The sequence below is a fragment of the Plecotus auritus genome (assembly GCF_963455305.1).
Source record: "Plecotus auritus genome assembly, chromosome: 8".
NCBI classification, from domain to species: domain Eukaryota; kingdom Metazoa; phylum Chordata; class Mammalia; order Chiroptera; family Vespertilionidae; genus Plecotus; species Plecotus auritus.
The window spans coordinates 117,425,716-117,442,948 of record NC_137782.1 but is presented as its reverse complement, the minus strand read 5'-3'; the positions used below and the strand labels follow the sequence as shown (position 1 = coordinate 117,442,948).

General features: G+C 52.6%; 1 protein-coding gene across 2 annotated transcripts in view; it reads right to left on the bottom strand.

Moving 5' to 3' along the window:
- Window positions 1-9,436: 9,436 nt before the first annotated feature.
- FBLN7 (fibulin 7) overlaps window positions 9,437-17,233 on the bottom strand; it is a gene marked incomplete at its 5' end in the record, with an annotated part of 30,759 nt that continues 22,962 nt past the window's right edge. For both annotated transcript variants that reach the window (XM_080684116.1, XM_080684117.1), the window contains 5 exons: window positions 9,437-9,975; window positions 11,295-11,433; window positions 13,297-13,434; window positions 14,264-14,401; window positions 16,318-16,443. In XM_080684116.1, the coding sequence (XP_080540242.1) occupies window positions 9,603-9,975; window positions 11,295-11,433; window positions 13,297-13,434; window positions 14,264-14,401; window positions 16,318-16,443 (914 nt within the window). In that variant the 3' untranslated portion in view covers window positions 9,437-9,602. The remainder of the gene's footprint in view (window positions 9,976-11,294; window positions 11,434-13,296; window positions 13,435-14,263; window positions 14,402-16,317; window positions 16,444-17,233) is intronic.

The following is a 17,233-nucleotide window of genomic DNA, read 5'->3' as shown; positions in this document are numbered from 1 at the left end:
CTCCGGAGGGTCCCCAGTGACCCTGCACTCCCTGGGAGGTGCCCTGGCTAAGGCAGCAGCTGGCACACTGGTACAGTAGTACAGGGTGCTGACGACGGGCCCCAGGGCTGCGGTGGGGGCTTTGGGCCAGACGTGTGTGCTCAGCAGCTGGTGGTATCCATGTTCCCGGATGGAGGGGACTGACTCTCGACAGATGTTCTGGAAGGGAGACTGGGGTACAGGGCATCTTAGTTTCCTGGGGCTGCTGTAACAGTACCACAAATTAGGAGCATAAAATCCACAAATGTCTTTCACAGTCTGGAGGCCAGAAGTCAGCTCAAGGTGTGGGAGGGTCCTTCCTGCCCCTTCCAGCTTCTGGTGATTCCTGGCAATCCTTGGCTGTGCAGCATAATGCAGTCGCTGCCTTCGTCTTCACCTTTCGTTTCTTCTAAAGATGCCAGTCATTGGATTAAACCCCACCCTAATCTAGTAGGACCTCATTTTCATCTAACTAATTGCATCTGCAAAAACCTATTTCCAAGCACCAGGTGTTAGGACTTGAACATATCTTTTTGGAGGACACCGTTCAGCCAGCAACACAAGGCCTATTCTGCTCCCAAGACAGGAGATTGGGACAGAGCTGGGTTTGCCTTTAGGACCTAACATTCCTGTGTGAGGGAAGGCTGCCTCAACCCTTCTCACCCGCCTGGTTTCCGTGTGTGTTTTTTACAGCTGGCACAGGGAGCCGAGTTCCTTCTGCTCCTCAGGCCACAGCATGACTTCACCACCCCCTCATCAGGGGGTCTCTCTCATTTTTTCCTCTTTCTGCCCTGAATCACTCGGGATAGTAATGCTGAAGTAACAAACAATCTTAAAGTCTCCATGGCTTACAACAACAAAGGATGGTTTTCGCTCATTCTGGCCACATTGTGGTCAGCAGCTCCTGGTGTCCCTCGGGCACCCGAGCTGATGGGGTGGCCTCACCTGAGGGGGCCACTTCCATGCTGGAGGGACAAGGCCTGGGGGCTCTGACCTCACAGCTCACAGCACAGCAGGTCCTGAGATTGGTGAGATGCTGTGGGGACTTAACTCCTGTTTATGTCTATCAGCCTGTGGTGAAACTGGTTTCCTTATACGTCATTTCACTTAAAGTTGCAGAATGCACGACAATGTTAGTGAGGACTCACTGTACTGGCCCTGGGAGACCTGCACCCCTTCTTAGCCAGAACTCATCCCACTAGGCCAGCCACTGGGCAGAAGTGCCGGCCTACCTCGGACGCAGAGTGGGGACAATAGGAAAGATTTGGCCAAATTCACCAACATCCTCTACGAACACCAGGTTTTGTTTGTGGCTTGTCCGTCACCTTGCCCGTGGTTCCCATGAAGAATCTGCTTATTAAGGAGGCCCTTGCCCCTGTTTCCTTCACACTCGTCTTTCTAATATCCCCTTCCCCAACTGCCTCAGGGCCCTGCTCTTAAAGCTGAATTAAAGCCAACTTGGTGGCAGCATTCACGTTGGTTCTCATGAAGTTAGGGTCTTCAGTCACCAGTCCATGGAGGAAGGAGTCCTGAGCACCTGTCAGGGCAGGCTGGTGCTGGGGTGGCATCAGCCACCATGCAGCCGAGATGCCTGCGCTCGTGGGGCCAGTTTCCAGCCAGTGAGACCAGGATGCTTGGGCTACAAATAGCAAGGCTCCATCTCAGACCCACTCACACCACAACCACGTCGCCACCTGTAACAGGAAGTCCAGAAGTGGAAGGTTCCGGGCAGATTCCCACTAGGACCCCAGTTCCATTTTCTTGGCTCTGCCTTCTGCCAGGAGGCATTCTCTTTACAGGCACCAGCTTCCCTCGTTGTCAGAAAACTGGCTTCCAGCATATTTCTTCTCGTTCCCTCTGCCTGGACTGTCCCTGGACATGCAGCCCCCGGGGAACACCATGCATGGCTGCCTCGGGCTGGTTTCTGACACTCACTGGCTCAGGATGATGCACGTTGGTTGCCTTGGAGCCTGGGGGTGAGGGTGGGGGGTCCCCTTCTCCTAAGACACGGGCTGGAATGAGGAGTGTATGAGTTTGCTGGGGCTGCCATAACCAAGTACCACAGACGGGGTGGCATAAACAACAAACCTTTATTTTCTCACAGTTCCAGAACTGTGATCACCAGAAATCTGAGATCCAGGCGGCAGTCAGCAAGGTGTATTTCTTCTGTGGCCTCTCTCCTTGGCTTGCAGGGGGCTGGCCTCCCTGCCCCTCCTCCACGTGGCCCTCCCTCTGTATGTGTCTGTGTCCTAATCTCTCTTTACAAGGACATCACTCATATTGGAGCTGGGCGCCCCCCTGGTGAGCTCACTTTAACCTTAGGTCTTTAAGGGCCCCATCTCCAAGTGCAGCCACATTCTGAGGTCCTGGGGTCAGGACTTCAACATAGGAACTTGGGGTGAGACACCGTTCAGTCCATACCAAGGAGGAAAGGCTTCTTTTTTGGAAGGCAGAAAGGAGACATGGATCCTGGATGGGGAACCAACAGCATCCATGATTTGGGGAGAGACACAAAGCACCAGGTAAAGAAACACATTTAGTCCAGATAGTGAGATGTGTTTTTTAAAGAAAATGAAACAGGGTAAGGTGATCAGGGGCACTGCAGGGGGGCAAGGGTGGCTGGACGGCCCCTGAGCAAGGTGGGATGAGCTTGGTGGAGTCCAGGGGCAGAAAGGAGGCTGGCGCATGTGACAGCGTCCTCAATGTGGGCCAGGTGGGCTGCGGCCGGGTGACTCAGGGCTCTGGGGGTCGGGCTGCACTCTGCGATCGCTGCCTTTCCGGGAAACGGCGAATACTCTGCAGAGACACACCTGTCCCCTGGGCAGGCTCAGCACTGGAGTGGGAGAGACACTGGTGCCCAGAACCCAGTGCCCAGCCCCACCTGGCACCCCTGCTGCTGGGCTAGGTGAGGAACACTCTCTTCCCGCGATGGAGCCTCGTGGATGGGCAGGGCGGACACATGGGTTTATGACGCAGAGATCTTTACAGAAACATGACTCAGCGACTGTGAAAGGCAGGCAAGCTGGCTTTCATACAAGGGCCACTGCTCAGCCGCTGTACTCCTGCCTAGGTAAGCAAGGTGTGTGTGCTATAGAGCCTGTCTTCCCCTCAAAAGTCTGTCTGAAAAGCTTCCTGGAGATAAAGAACGGGATTGCAACAATCTAATTCTTCATTTAAAGGTGGTCAGATTCAGAAAACTCTGTCAGCGCAAACCCATTTTCCACCAAGTCTTACTCTCTGGTCTGCAGGTCAGCAGACATTTCCGTGGCTTTGCCGATGCCGGGTTTTGTTGGAAATCCTCCTTGGGAGAGCGAGGATGCCCAGATGTGGCATTTGCCACGAGACTTCCTCTAATCAGAACCCTTGAAGAGCCAACTTCTCCAGGCATTGGTGCCAACCCTGCCAGTGGTCTCTTTCCCCTGACCTCTGACCCTGGTGAGCTTACAGCTCATTGAGCTTTGACTGTTTTCACTGTTGTCAAAGGTACCCCTTTGAGGTAGAGGGGGGAGATCTCATCTCCCAACTTGAGTACAAACCCTGTCCGTGGCAGGACTGTCTGCCTGGACAGAGCACCCACAGAGCTTGAGCACGGAGGAAAGGACGCGGAGTTTCTGGGAAAGCACAGGAAGCGAGGTTTCACGGGACACGGGACCCCACACACAGTGTGAAAATGGCCCAAAGGCCCTTTGAAACGTCTCAATTCAACTCAACCCAACTCAGCGAGGACTCATGGGCCCACACCCACTTCCTTTGACTCAGTGGGCTTATGACATCTTCGACCAACAGAGTGTGACTTCCCAGGAGGTCAGAAGGCTATGCAGCTTCTACCTTGCTTTCTGGACACTCACACTGGAACCCTGAGCTGCCACGTCCGAAGTGCCACCCTCTGCGGCCACCAGGCTCTGAGGAAGCTAACCCACGTGGAGAGCCCAAGGAAGGGTTCCGCTTGCCAGTCCTGTCTGCAAGTTCCCCACCCAGGCCAACAGACAAGTGCGTGCACGACCCTCAGGTCACCTGGCCCCCGGCCAGGAGTGTTCGCCTCTGAGGGTTTCCAGCAGATGATGTGGAGCAAATGTGAACCATCTCCCTGCACTCCATCAAGTTCCTGATGCATAGAGTCCATGAGCATAAAACAATTGTGTTAAGCTGCTAAGTTTGCAGCAATAACCAAATGAAAAATGAGGCTCTGTCCCTGCAGGTCCCCCAGGGCCTTCTTCCTCTCCTTTTCCAAGTCAGCAACGTTGTGTCTCCATGAAGCTGCCTTTGCTTTGTGCACATGAACCCACTGTGGTTGCCCCAGGCCTCCGCATATCCCCATTGCATTCCCACACTCCAAATTCTGAGTCAAACACCAGGAGCCGGGGTCTAACTGTCACCACACACGATGACAGTGTTTGCAACATCTGGGCTACATGGATGGTTGAGCTACACACATTCCCCACATGCTGACCGCCCTCATTTGCTGCTTTCATTTTCATAGCACTCAACCTTCCCTGAAATCACCCCTCCCTGAAGTCTTTCTTGTTTACATGCTCATTATCTTATTTGCTGAAATGTAAGCTCCGTGAGGTCAGGGTCCCTGTCAGTCCACCCATTATATCCTAAAGAACTATATCCACCCATTATATCCTAAACCTGGAACACAGGAGATGTTCAGGAATTTTCATGCCGTTTATAAAAACCTACAGATTTTCAAATGCACAGGTAAAAGCCACAAAAGCCTACCTTCCACCTCTGCAGTGCCAGCTGGGTAAGGGCCGAGGCGGTGGCTGGTGGAACATGACCATTGAGTGTGATGGCATGTCTCCCAGGCACATGCTCAGATCCCCACAAACCCATCAAGTTTACTGTGACTCTGCAGTGATATTTTGTTTTAAAGGTATTTTCCTTTTTGTTTGCTTGTGTTGGAAGTGCTACACTTTGAAAAGAAGATGAGTTTGTTTTGCCCTGGCTGGGGTGTGGCTCAGTTGGTTGAGTGTTATCACGTGTACCAAAAGGTTGCAGTTCGATTCCTGGTCAGGATACATGCCTGGGTCACAGGCTCACTCCCCAATAGGAGGTGTGCAGGAGGCAGCCGATTGATGTTTCTCTCTCCCTTTCCCTCTTTCTTTAAAATCAATAAAAACACGTTTTTAAAATTTAGTTTAAAGAACAAGAAAATATGGTGATTTTTAAAAGTTATCTGAAAACCTAGCTAACTTTTCATTCTGGGGAGCCAGTGATCCCGTGGCTTGTCTCCTCGCTTCCTGGTGGCTGTTGACCACCACTCAGAGGAGTCCAGTGAGAGCGGGCGGGCAGGCTGGCTGTGGAGCAGCCCTCCACTCAGGCCTCTCTGTCCTCCTGGGGGTTGGAGGAGCTTTGTGCAGATGTGAGAACCTGGGACACCCCTGGGCCTTATTTGATTCAGGAACATGACTCTCATGCATTGTTGTTAGGGAGAAAGTAGAATAGAATCCTTATGGAGGGAAAACTGGCCCCAGAGATACAAAGGCAAAAATACAAAAAGACAAATGCATATTGCTGCAGTATTTTTAATATGAAAGGACTGGAAACACACCCAAATGTCAATCAAGGGTGGCTGGTTGGATAAACACTGTCCTTATAACAGAGCACTTTACAGGAGAACGTTCTGTCTGGTGCTATGGAGTGTTAATATATTCCATATATACTGTTAAGGGGAAAAGTAGGACCAAGAAAACTGTAAAACAGCATGCTATCCTTCACCATCTACTACAGTGTTTTAAATGGAGGGGTAAAATGGGAAAATATATTGATTATCTATGGCAGAAAAGGGTAATAGGATGGAGGGAATATAAAATACAGACTTCTCTGAATACAGTGCATGTTGTGGATTTGACTTTGGAACCATGTAAATAGTTTTCCTAATTATAAAACAAATTAAAATTAAAAAGCAGTCTCTAAAAATTTAAGCAAAACCAAGTGAATAACCATAACCCTAATTCAAATTTGGGGTATAACCACAGAGAAAGGAACTGTTCTGAGTTATTTTAAAGCAGTAACTTGACTGTACATCCCTAACGGCATAGACCCTAGGACAATAAGAATTGCAAAAGAAAACTTGGCATTGTCATTCTGAGGATTTAAGACAATGTGTAATTATTTTGGTAATTTTGAGAAGGTTTTTTTTTTTTTAATGAGAGAAAAAAAGAGCAGGTGTAAGGTCAATGAAGTTACATTAAAAACGCTATAGCCTTGAGTTGAATTGGGAATACCAATATACACTCATGTAGTGTTTTTCTCTTTAAAAAAAACCGAAGAGTACATATTTCCTAGTTCTGTCCACAAAACCAAGAAACAACGACCAAACCACTACCACTGAGCACTCCTAGCACCAGAATTTGATCTCTAATTATCATTCCCCACTGAAAGGAACCAGAGTCCCAGGGGAGATGGATGGCTTCAGGGCTGTGGCACCAAATATACTAGATGAGCTTGAAACATCTTGTCAAGATCACTACAAAACTATCAAAGACCACCAGGGTCGTGTCACAAGGAATCAGCCAACTGGAAGCAGTTCCCAGAGGCAGCACCATCTGAGCAACGGGAAGACTGAAACTGCAGTGCATTGAAACTACATCAGCTATGTTTAAGCCATGAGTTTATCACCTGCTCAGCACACAAAACACTTCTCACTCTATCCACCTAGTACACTGATAAAGAAGAAACAGTTAAGGAATTTTCCTGCCTTTCCTATACAGACCAAACCTCAGGATAACGAAATAATGGATGAAAAGAGGTTTCTCTTTACAAATGTGCCAGCTAATAAACAAAAAAGAAACAACAGCACCAGAATATCATTTGCAACGCCCAATGGAGTCATGGATCTGTCAATAAACATCAATGACTGTTAACATCAGAAAAGAAGAGTCAACAAGAGATTCTATAGCTCCCACTGAAAGTAATCTTGCAAAACGAAACCTAATGGGACCCTGATTAAATCTCTCTCCATAAACATCTATATATAAAAAAGCCTAATCAACCGTAATGACTGGTTGACCGCAGACGCTCAATGCAGGAGCTGCCCCCTGGTGGTCAGTGCGCTCCCACAACTAACCTCCCATTGCCAGCTAACCTCTTGCGGTCACCCATCCCTGGCTGGCCAGCCCCGAGGCCCCGATTGGGACTGGGTGACACTGCCTGATCAGCCCCGATCACTGGCCAGGCCAAGGGACCCCACCTGTGCACGAATTCATGCACCAGGCCTCTAGTTGATATATTAAAAAACAGAGAGGACAGAGGAACACATTAAAAGACATAACAGAGATGCATCCAAGAAAATCCAGACTGTGAGAAATTCTAGAGGACAAATGACCCGGTCCACTGTCTTCTAATAAGCCTCCAGGTTCTCCAAACATATGCTAAGATGTACAGGCATATCAACAAATTATAAATCAAGGACCCAATTCAAATAAACAGAAAATCATGGGCCATTCAGAAATATTTGAAGGTATTAAGGAATTATTGCTAATTTTTAGGTATGACTGGAATTGAAGTTGTGCTTTTTTAAAAGTACGTAGGGTTTAGAAATACTGCTGAAACATTTACAGATGAAATGCTACGAGTGATGTCCAGGGTCTGCTTCAGAATAATCATTGGGGGGGGGGGGTGAGAGTAGAGATGGAAGAGACTGACCGTGTGTTAATCACGGAGGCTGGTGATTCGGACATGGGCTCATTACACTAGTCTCTCTGCTTCTGTATGTATTTGCAACTGCACGATACAAAGTTTGAAAACCCCACTGCCAAATACTAGGAAACGATGCCTCTTGGAAAGGGTACAAGTTAATGCTGTAACTGTTAGCTACTCTGGCCTGCCACAGATTGTGAAGGGACAAAGGAGAGTTGGCTTCCACAGGGAATGTGAGGTGAGAGAGAAGAGAGAACTCTATCAGGTACTACCCCTGGAGAAGGCCCAGGCATGATCCACATGAGGGCCCGAGCAGCCGGCACGCTATGTAGTTCTGTGAGGGCAGACCTCGGGGTGCAAACCACTGCTTTAGACTGGCCTGTGTGGCATCCAAGTCATCAAGTCATCGTCTCACAGTGCAGGTGGGGCACCTGTCCTGGAGAGCCTCCACGCGCCTCACCTGGAGCCGCCCCTGCCCCGGCAAGGAACGGGGGCACACTGCTGGGACACCTCAATTTCAGGAATGTGGCCAGGCCCTTGGACTCTCCCACCTGGCCTTTTGCCCAGGGGACTGGGTGACATGCAGGCTTCTGATCTGTCACAGCACCGCTTGGAAATACAAGGCTTGGGTAACAGTTTCAATAGTCTTGTAACAACCTGGAAAGCACATTTGCAGGCCCTGGTTCTGCCGTGGCAGAGATGACAGCTAAATCCACGGGAGGAGAAAAACATCACTCACTCTTCATCTGACAAATTAAGACAAGGACAGTGTCCCAGCAACATCCTGATGTGGGCTTCACCATTCACCCGGCAACACACATCCTCTGGCTCCATCTTACTCCAAGGCAAATACAAAGTGTTTTTCAATAACGCACCTGTGATGAAATCTCACCTAGATGAACATGTATTTGGATATTGAAACCTCCTCACAGCTCAGCCAACTTCTAAGTTTTTACGTGAATGGTGTCTCCCACCCCATCCCGTCCCCCACCCCCGCCCCACCCTAGCCGGTCACTGCAGGGCCTCCACCTCCCTCCCCCCCGGCTCTTCCATTAGAAGCAGAAGGCCTGGGATCAATGAAATTCAAGCACCTTCTTAAACTCCCCACAGCCAGGTGTTGCCTTACCAATCTCCCATTTGGCCAGGCCAGATTTCCCCTGGGGGAGCAATCCCACATTCACCCGTGTGTTCTTCCTAAGTCATTCATCTTAGTGGGTGCGCCTGGACGGGAAGAGAGCTAGAGGTCCCCTCCTACAGGGAACGGGGCCAGCTCATGTTCAGGGACAGGCCAGGTGGCAGGGAGAAGCAAAAGGCTTTACTTACTCAGAATACCAGGTTATGTTTTGAGATACGATTTCTCAAAAGGAATTAATTCAGGCAGAATCTACTCTTTAATGGTGGTCTCTTGGTCTAGAAGAATCAGTGTGGGGGTCCCGGGCCCTGCATCCCTCTCTGGTGAGAAGGCTGGCAGGCACGTCACAGAGGGGACACAGACAACAGCAGAACTCTGGGTTGTGGCCGAGGACCCACCCCGGGCCACGCACATTGGGCACAGTTTGACCCTCAGCATGACTGTCATAATACAGGACTCGCAACCACCTCAGACATCCATGAGCCTCCCCTCCCCAGCTAGCTCAAACCCACAGTGCCATTCGCACAGCATTTTCAAAAGCTGCCCATTCCCCTGGAAAAGAGATTTCAGGAAATTAGTGCATCATCAAAGGGAACAACCTTAAAGCAGAAAACAGAAGCGATGGCAGCGGTTTGGGTTTTGTGGCTGCCCTTCTGTGCGACTGTGGGCCAGCGTGCAGCGCTGCCCTGGACACCTGGCGCCTAGGCAGGTGGGCAGGGAGGGCCAGTGTCTCGCAGTCAGTGCCCACAGCCGAGGCTTTGAAGAGACGTGAGCCCAGATCGCCACACCCCATGCTCAAGCACCCTCAGAAGTCGTATGGGGAGACGAAGATGGTGACCTTGGACACGTGGTTGGCCTGGAAGGAGCGGTCTAGGTATTCTGACATGTCAACGTCCACCTCCAGTGTCTGCGGCCCCTCCAGGGGCTGGACGAGGATCAGCTCCCCTGTCTGGCGGTCTGCGCGTTGCATCACAAAGTGGCCGCGGCTGTTCCCACCGACGATGCCAAACCGCAGGCTGTTGGGTCCGGGTCGGCCGGGCACCGAGGCCATGGCCATGCGGAAGAGTGTGATGGGCGTTGTCAGGTTGGAGGGCAGAGACAGGTAGTGAAAGGAGATAGTCTTGGGCAGGTGGTGGCAGGGTCTGCTGTCCATGGGGCAGGGGTTTCGCTCACATTGACTGGATCAGAGAGGCAAGATGTAGGCAGTCAGCCTCTGGGAGACACAGAGGGGCTGCCCTGGCCTGGCTTGTCCCCTGCTTGCCCTCTTGCAGAGGCCATTGGAGTGACCTCTCCCAGCCACTGGTCCCCTCACTACAGGTGCCTGGAGCTACAGGCAAGTGAGTGTGGCTGGCGTCAAGGTGACCAAGGGAGAGGCACTCCCCTAACCCACTTGTGTATGCGTGTGCATGTTCCTGTGTGTGTGTGTGTGTGTGTGCATGTGCATGTGTGTGTGGGTGTGCATGCATCCTATTACTATAGCTGTTACAGAAAAATAAAGCCAGGGGAGATTAAATAGCAATGGTGATGCTGTATTCAGACCAGGCCCCGTCTGCCCGTCTGCACATGCTGAGACCTCCATCTAAGGTGGGGGCCCAGGCAGGCATCTGGTGACCTCCTGGGATATGGCACTCCCCATGCTGAACTTCCTAAATCTCTAAGGGTCATTCATTCCTACAGCAGCAAACCCTGAATGCCTTAACCATGTGGGGCCAGGGTCCGGAGGAAGGGCTGATATTTCCCACATGAACACAAATGCAGGTAAGCTAATTTGCTGAGTCTCATCATCATGGGAATTGATGCAGGTTGAATACTAGGTCCAGCTGTTAATCAGGGATGTCCCCAGGGCTAAGATGTGTAGGCCCCTCTGTCCTTCACTCTCACTAACAGCTGCCATGCTCAGGGCCTGCCTTTCTCACTGCTCCCACTCTCCTGTAGCCCCCAAAGCACTTCAAGTATCTAAGCAGGCGAAGTGGGTTCATTCTAAAGACGATGCTAGAGCTCTTGGGATATTTTTAGAAGAAAATGCACGAACTCTGTCATGGTTGTAGTTATTCTCCTTAAAGGCCTATCTACCATCTTTCACAAATAAAAAGCTCTATTAAAGTGCGTGGCTCCCAAGAGCCCTTCCAGCACGGCGGAAAAGCCGGTGACACGGGTTAGCAAAGTGTGCAGGATGTGCTGCGTGAGCACCAGAAGGTGTCCTCTCCCCAATCAGTGTGATGGACACCTGCCTCCTGGCCACATCACCCGGTGGTCTTCCCTCCCAGAAGTGCCCTCACCCTCCGCGTCCGCAGGCGGCACTGGGAAATGACTCCTGTCGGGCAAACTGGGTTCTGACTGCACAGAGCAGCGATGCATGTTCTGCAACCATTAAAGGGACACAGGAGCTCAGAGAACCCAGCCTCCCAGCTCCCTCTCGTTCATCTTTCCTCGGATGTGACTGTACCTTCTCCCAAGACCATTTGAAAAACCCAGCCCAGCCACCTGGGATACTCACAAGGGAGAAGTCTTCACGTAGCTCACGTTGCCGCTGCCCTCCGGGCACTCGGGGCTGACACACTGGAAGCCTCCACCAGTGTTGATGCATGTGGTCCCCCGGGGACACAGGTGCTGTGAGCTCACACACTCATCAATATCTGAAATACGGGCACCCAGTTAGGGTAAAGATCGCCAACGTCCCATCCATCACTGACAGGGCCACTGGAGTGTGGTGTCCCACATGTTCCAAGCTTCCCAAATGTTCAAGCTGTTTCTTAGAGTGGGGAACTCTCCTCCCAGGATCCTGTCCTCCCTCCTGGCTGTGACAGCTTAGAGGGGGGCTGGATAGCACAAAGGAGTGCTCCTGCCCCAGTGCTTCTCTCAGACCTGCCTCGTCAGCCAAGGTGCCCTGCATTCTCCCCTCCATGGCTGGTATCACGCCCTTTATGATCAAATCATTGAAAGCTCCCTACTCAGCCTCATCCCAGCCCAAAGCAGATGGCCTCATTCTCCTTTGTATGAGTTCTCTGCTCCCTTCACAGGTGAGTTTCCCCGCTGAAGTGTGTGTTACTTCCCAACCCCACACAAACACTGTGGGACAGACAGATGGATGAACAAATGAATGAGAGATGGATGGGTGGATGGGTGGATGGATAAATGAGTGGATGAGAAAGATGAATAGATTGATGGATAGATGGAGGAGACAGATGGAGATGGATGAGAGAGATGGAATGACGGGTGGATGGACAGATGATAGCTATCTGGATACCTTCTCCTACATCAATCTCAGGTTACCATTTCTCTGAGTCCTGCAGTGGAACCTCAATAGGATGTCACTGGGGAGCCACCTCCTCTCGGTTCCCACAGCCTATGGAGCCTTCTTCCCTCTCTTCCTCCTCCTTCTCCCCCAGCAGCTCAGAGCCATAGTCCAGGACCAGCTGGGTTCTCTTCTGTGTCCTGTCGCCATGGGTGACAGCCGAGGAACATGGATTTGTCCCTCCTCTAATGTGAGGCGGCCTGGGTTAGCAGACCCATTTTTCTGCAACCAAGAGACCTGCTATAACATCAGGGTTCCAGGGCTGAGATGTGGGGTGATCACACCAGGGCATAGTGGCTGTAAGGTGCTTGCCTTTCAGCTTTCAGGTGGAGATGCAGGCCTGCACCAGCCATGGAGAAGGCGCATTACGCCCGGAGCCTCATGTCTCCTCCAGATTGCAGGGCAGGGGGGCCATCTGGCTGCTCTTCCTTTGGGTCCAACCCTGGCTAAAGGCACCACTGAATGGGAGGACATGGCCTGACCTTGCAAGCAGGTACTTGCAGAAGGTCAGAAGAGACTATTTGCCAGGATGGTTAAGCAACTTGCTTTCCTATTTATGTCAATGCCAATGCAGCCTGATGAGAGGTCCTTTTGTTGGTGGTCTTTTTGTTGATGTTTATTGATTTCAGAGAGAGGGAGGGAGAGGGAGAGAGAGATAGAAACATTAATGAGAGAGAATCATTGATCAGCTGTCTCCTGCACGCCCCCTACTGGGGATTGAACTGCAACCCAGGCATGTGCCCTGATTGAGAATCGAACTGTTCATGGGTCGATGCTCAATCACTGAGCCACACTTGCCAGGCTGTTGGTGTTTTTTTTTTCATTGTGTTTTTTTAAATATATTTTTTATTGATTTCAGAGAGGAAGGGAGAGGGAGAGGGAGGGAGAGATAGAAACATCAATGATGAGAAAGAATCATTGATCGGCTGCCTCCTGCACACCCCCTACTGGTGACTGAGCATGTGCCCTTGATCAGAATCGCACCCAGGACCCTTCAGTCCATAGGCCGGTGCTCTATCCACTGAGCCACACCGGCCAAGCTGCTGGTGGATTTTTAAAGACTGAATATATCAGAGACTTTGACCCCCGAAACACCCACTGCGTCCCATTCTGAAGTCCTGGCAGGTCACAGGAGTACCAGTGACCAGGTGCGGAGAGCCCCTCTCAGCCCCGCAGCACCTGCCTCTGGTGCAGGTTCACTCACCCTCACAGCTCTTCCTGTCGGGCAGGGTCCGGTACCCGCTGGGGCAGGCACAGCGGTAGGAGCCAGGTGTGTTCACACAGGTGTGCATGCAGAGCCGGGGGCGCCCCTCCTGCTCATAGAGCTCACACTCATTCACATCTGGGGACAGAAGTGCCTGGGATAACTCCGGGGGCCATGCAGTCAGCCCTGTCCCCCAGCAGAGCATGGGAAGTGGGGCGGGCACTCCCATTCTGCTGAGCCAAGGGCCACAGGGCATAGGGAGGAGTGAGGGAGCTGACCAGGCAACTTCCAAGGCTCCTTCATCTAAGGCTGAAGCCCCTGGAAAGGTAGACTCCACAAGCTGGCCAAGCAGGGCCCCAGGGCAGCCCAGAGAGCCAGTCCCTGCTGCACCCCCAGACTCTCCGCCTAGTTTGTGGCCCCCTCTTTGGGTCTTGTTTCTGCTGCAGTAAAATGAGGCTGTTGGCACCAACTGACCAATTCTCAGGTCTGAACCACTGGTCTGAGTTGTTCACAGAAGGCGCTTTGGAGGGCAAGATGGTTTCTAGAAGTGGCCTTGTTCATACAGCTAAGCCCTGAAGGGGCAGGGAGGAGCCTCGGGCACTTGCCCAGCTCCGTAGCCCCCACCCCTGTGATTCCAGCCAGGATGCAGGGACAAGGGGCTCAAGGCCAGGTTCTGACTGGGGGTGAGCCTGGGACTCCTGGCTACTTGCTCATGACGGCCGCCTCCCGCCATGTCTAGGTGTTAGCTCCGTCTTAGCAGCCACCAGATCAGCAGGAACTGGAAACCACAGTGGATGGGACCTCTCAGGATGCGCTCCTTCGCGCTCTGTGTGCGCCCATAGATGGGCGGGTGGCGGTGGTGCCCCTCCCCTCCTGCGTCCCCCCTGCTGTGCCCGTCCTTGGCAGGTGGGCGCCCCGTTGTGTCCCCCCCACTTCGCGTCTCCTCCCCGTGTGCCCACCTACCTACCCTGGCAGACGCTGTCGCCGCCGGCAGAGCCGCTCAGCTGGAAACCGGCCTCGCAGCTGCAGTGCCGGGTCCTCTCCACCTGCGCGCAGCGGGGGGCGCGGCTGAAGGCTGGGTCGTCAGCCTGGCGCTCTGGGGCGGCTGCGGGGAGAAGACGAGTCAGGGCCACTCCCTGTCCCTCGGACCTGGGGAAAGGCCGGGGAGCCAGAAGGAGAGCTCACTCTGCAGGCGGAGGAAGTGGGGGCGGGGATTCACCAAAACCCCCATGGACGGCCCACCCAGGGTGCGCAGCACAAGCTGCACCCACCAAAGCCAGGCTGAGGGCGAAGGTGGGCGAAACCGCCTCTTTGTTTAGAAAGGCTTACCACACAGGCAGTGCTAACAGCCGGCACCGCAGTTCACACCACTGCTGGAGGGTTCTTTTTCTTTTCTACAGTGTCTATGCTTTTGGTTTGTTTTTGAACCAAGAACAGAAATAAATTTTCTCATCAGAAAAAGTGTTCGTTTTTGGAAGTTGTCAAAGGATTTGCGCGCTCTCACGTGGTTGGGGTGGTTGTAGAGGAATGGAGGTGAAAGGAAGGGGATGCACAACAGAACACAGACTGTGGGGTTCCACTTAATGGTCCTGAGAGGAGTCGGAGACAGAAGTAGCAGGGTGGCCAGGGGAGGGACTGGGCGCAGAGTTCCAGCTCTGCAACGTGAAAAAGCTCAGGGGATGGGTGGCTGCAGGACAACGTGAACGTACTCAGTGCCTGAACCTGCCACTGAAGCCTACACTTAAAATGGCAACTTTTATGTTGTTTGTATTTTACCACAACAGATAAAAAAGGTGAATGGGTTTAAGTACTGAGCGAGAGACTCCCCCCACGGAGCTGGAAAGACACAGGTGAGTAAGCTCCCCAGGCGTCTGCTAGAAGGTCCGTGGATGCTGTGAGGCAGGAGCTGGCTTTGGTGCACCCGTCACTCCCTCCTTCCCTTCCCGGGGGGAGGGTCCCCGTCATAGGATACTTTATACATGAAGTACCCCTGGACCTGAGAAACAATTGCCTAAAGGAACGGACAGCAGACGCCATCAGCCTCCAGGACCAGCACAGCTAGGTTGTGAGGGGCCCATTCCCTTTTCTGTCCTGTTTGTAAGGAGGAGAGGCCGTGGGGCTGCCCAGAGGGGCCTGCCTCCCACCTCTGTCTGACAGAGAGCAGCCCCCTGGCGACCAGCTGGAGGGGCCCTGGGCTCCTGGCAGGGCAGCCTCATCCTGAGAAAACTCCCAGCAGGCTGAAGGGAATCAGGACACATAAAGCAGCAAATCTCCGGGGGCAACACTTAAAGGTGACCTTGGGCTGGGTCCAGTGCAAGGACACTGAGTCTTGACAAAGCTCCTAGTCTCCGGACACTGTGCTAACCGCCTGGCCCACGCGCCCCCGCCCCCTCTCCCCCCAACTGAGGTGCCACACAGAAATCACATAGGACGTGCCAGGCTTTGGGGGCAAAGGAACAGGATATATTTAGGATCTGATCTATTTATGTCATTTGGGTTGCACCACAATGTGGGAACCCCGTCCACCCCAATAGGTTCCTTGCATTTTCTTGCCATCCACACGGCAGCCACTGTGTCTTCCAGGCCTTCTGGCTGGAGATATGCGGGGACTCCGTGCGGACAACCCCACCACCACCAGATGAGTAGTCGCCCAGCTCTAAAGACACCTGGCCTCTAACAGTAGCTACGGGCTTGCAGGTGTGATGGGAAAGGAAGTCACTCGCAGGGGAAACACTGACAAGCGAAGGTGGCCGCGAGGAAACATCTCAGCCCAGCCCTGACCTGGGGAGTTTTCAGGTTGTGAATCAGTCCTTCCACTTGAATTTTCTCCCATAAAAAGGTTCAAAACTCTGGTTACACAAAGCGCTAAACTCCATCCCCCGTAACTGCGTCGGGAACCAGAGAGATCAATGGATGTGGCGCAGAGAGGAAGAGCCCACACTGGCATGCGTGCATCTGATGGCCCCTGACCAGGGTCCCCCCGCAGCGGATGTCCTCGCCCAGCCCCACACGGCCACATACCAGTCTGGACCTGGTGCTGACAGCGGCTCCCGGTCCTTCCTGGAGGGCAGATGCATGTGTACTGGTTGACTCCTTCTAAACACGTCCCACCGTGCTGGCAAGGCTGGCTGGAGCACTCGCTGATATCTAGGAAGATACGTAATTTTCAAACACAGGTCTGAGTTCTGATTCTAAACAAACAAACAAAACACAAGATGGATGAACGGTCTTTACGTCGCAGTTTGACTCGGGCACTCCGCCTCCCCCCTCTGCCCTTGCCACTGCTGCTGCAGGAGCTCAGACGCAGCCCACCTCCCTCAGCAGGCCACGTGCCTGCCAGCCTGGAGCTCTGCCGGTGGGTGCAGCCCATCACCTGCCCCTATCAGCCAGCTCGCAGGTAGAACACCTTTGGACAGGAACTGTTTGGGGGAGTTATAAGAGGGAGGGAGGGAGGGAGGGAGGGATGGCCCATGGGATGTACAGAGATGGGGAAATGCACTTCCCAATCCCACCTAGAAGCCCTGCCATCAAAAGTTCTCCTGACCCTGGACCTCTCCTTAATGTCGGAAAAGGAAACTGTTCCTTGTTCATCTACGCACAGTCCCGTGGAAAAGCAACGTAGAGAGATACATGTTTAACGGCGTAATAGGTTTTTCTCTTTTGGTAGTTTTTCTTATTTACACTTTGTTTCCACAATGAACATTCATAAATTTCCAAATCAGGGGAAAAAAATGATATTTTGAGACCCTCAGGCCCCATCTGCCTGTTGTGAATCCCGTAAGCCCAGTTTTGGTGGTGGCATTCGGGCACCAGGGGCGGGTCTGGGGTTCCCCGGGCTGACCACAGCGTCCTGGGGACGGTCCGAAACACCCTGAGCGGCACCCGAGCAGCCTTTCCTGCCGTGTCCTTCAAGAGGAAGGGAAGGTCTTTGCTCCCG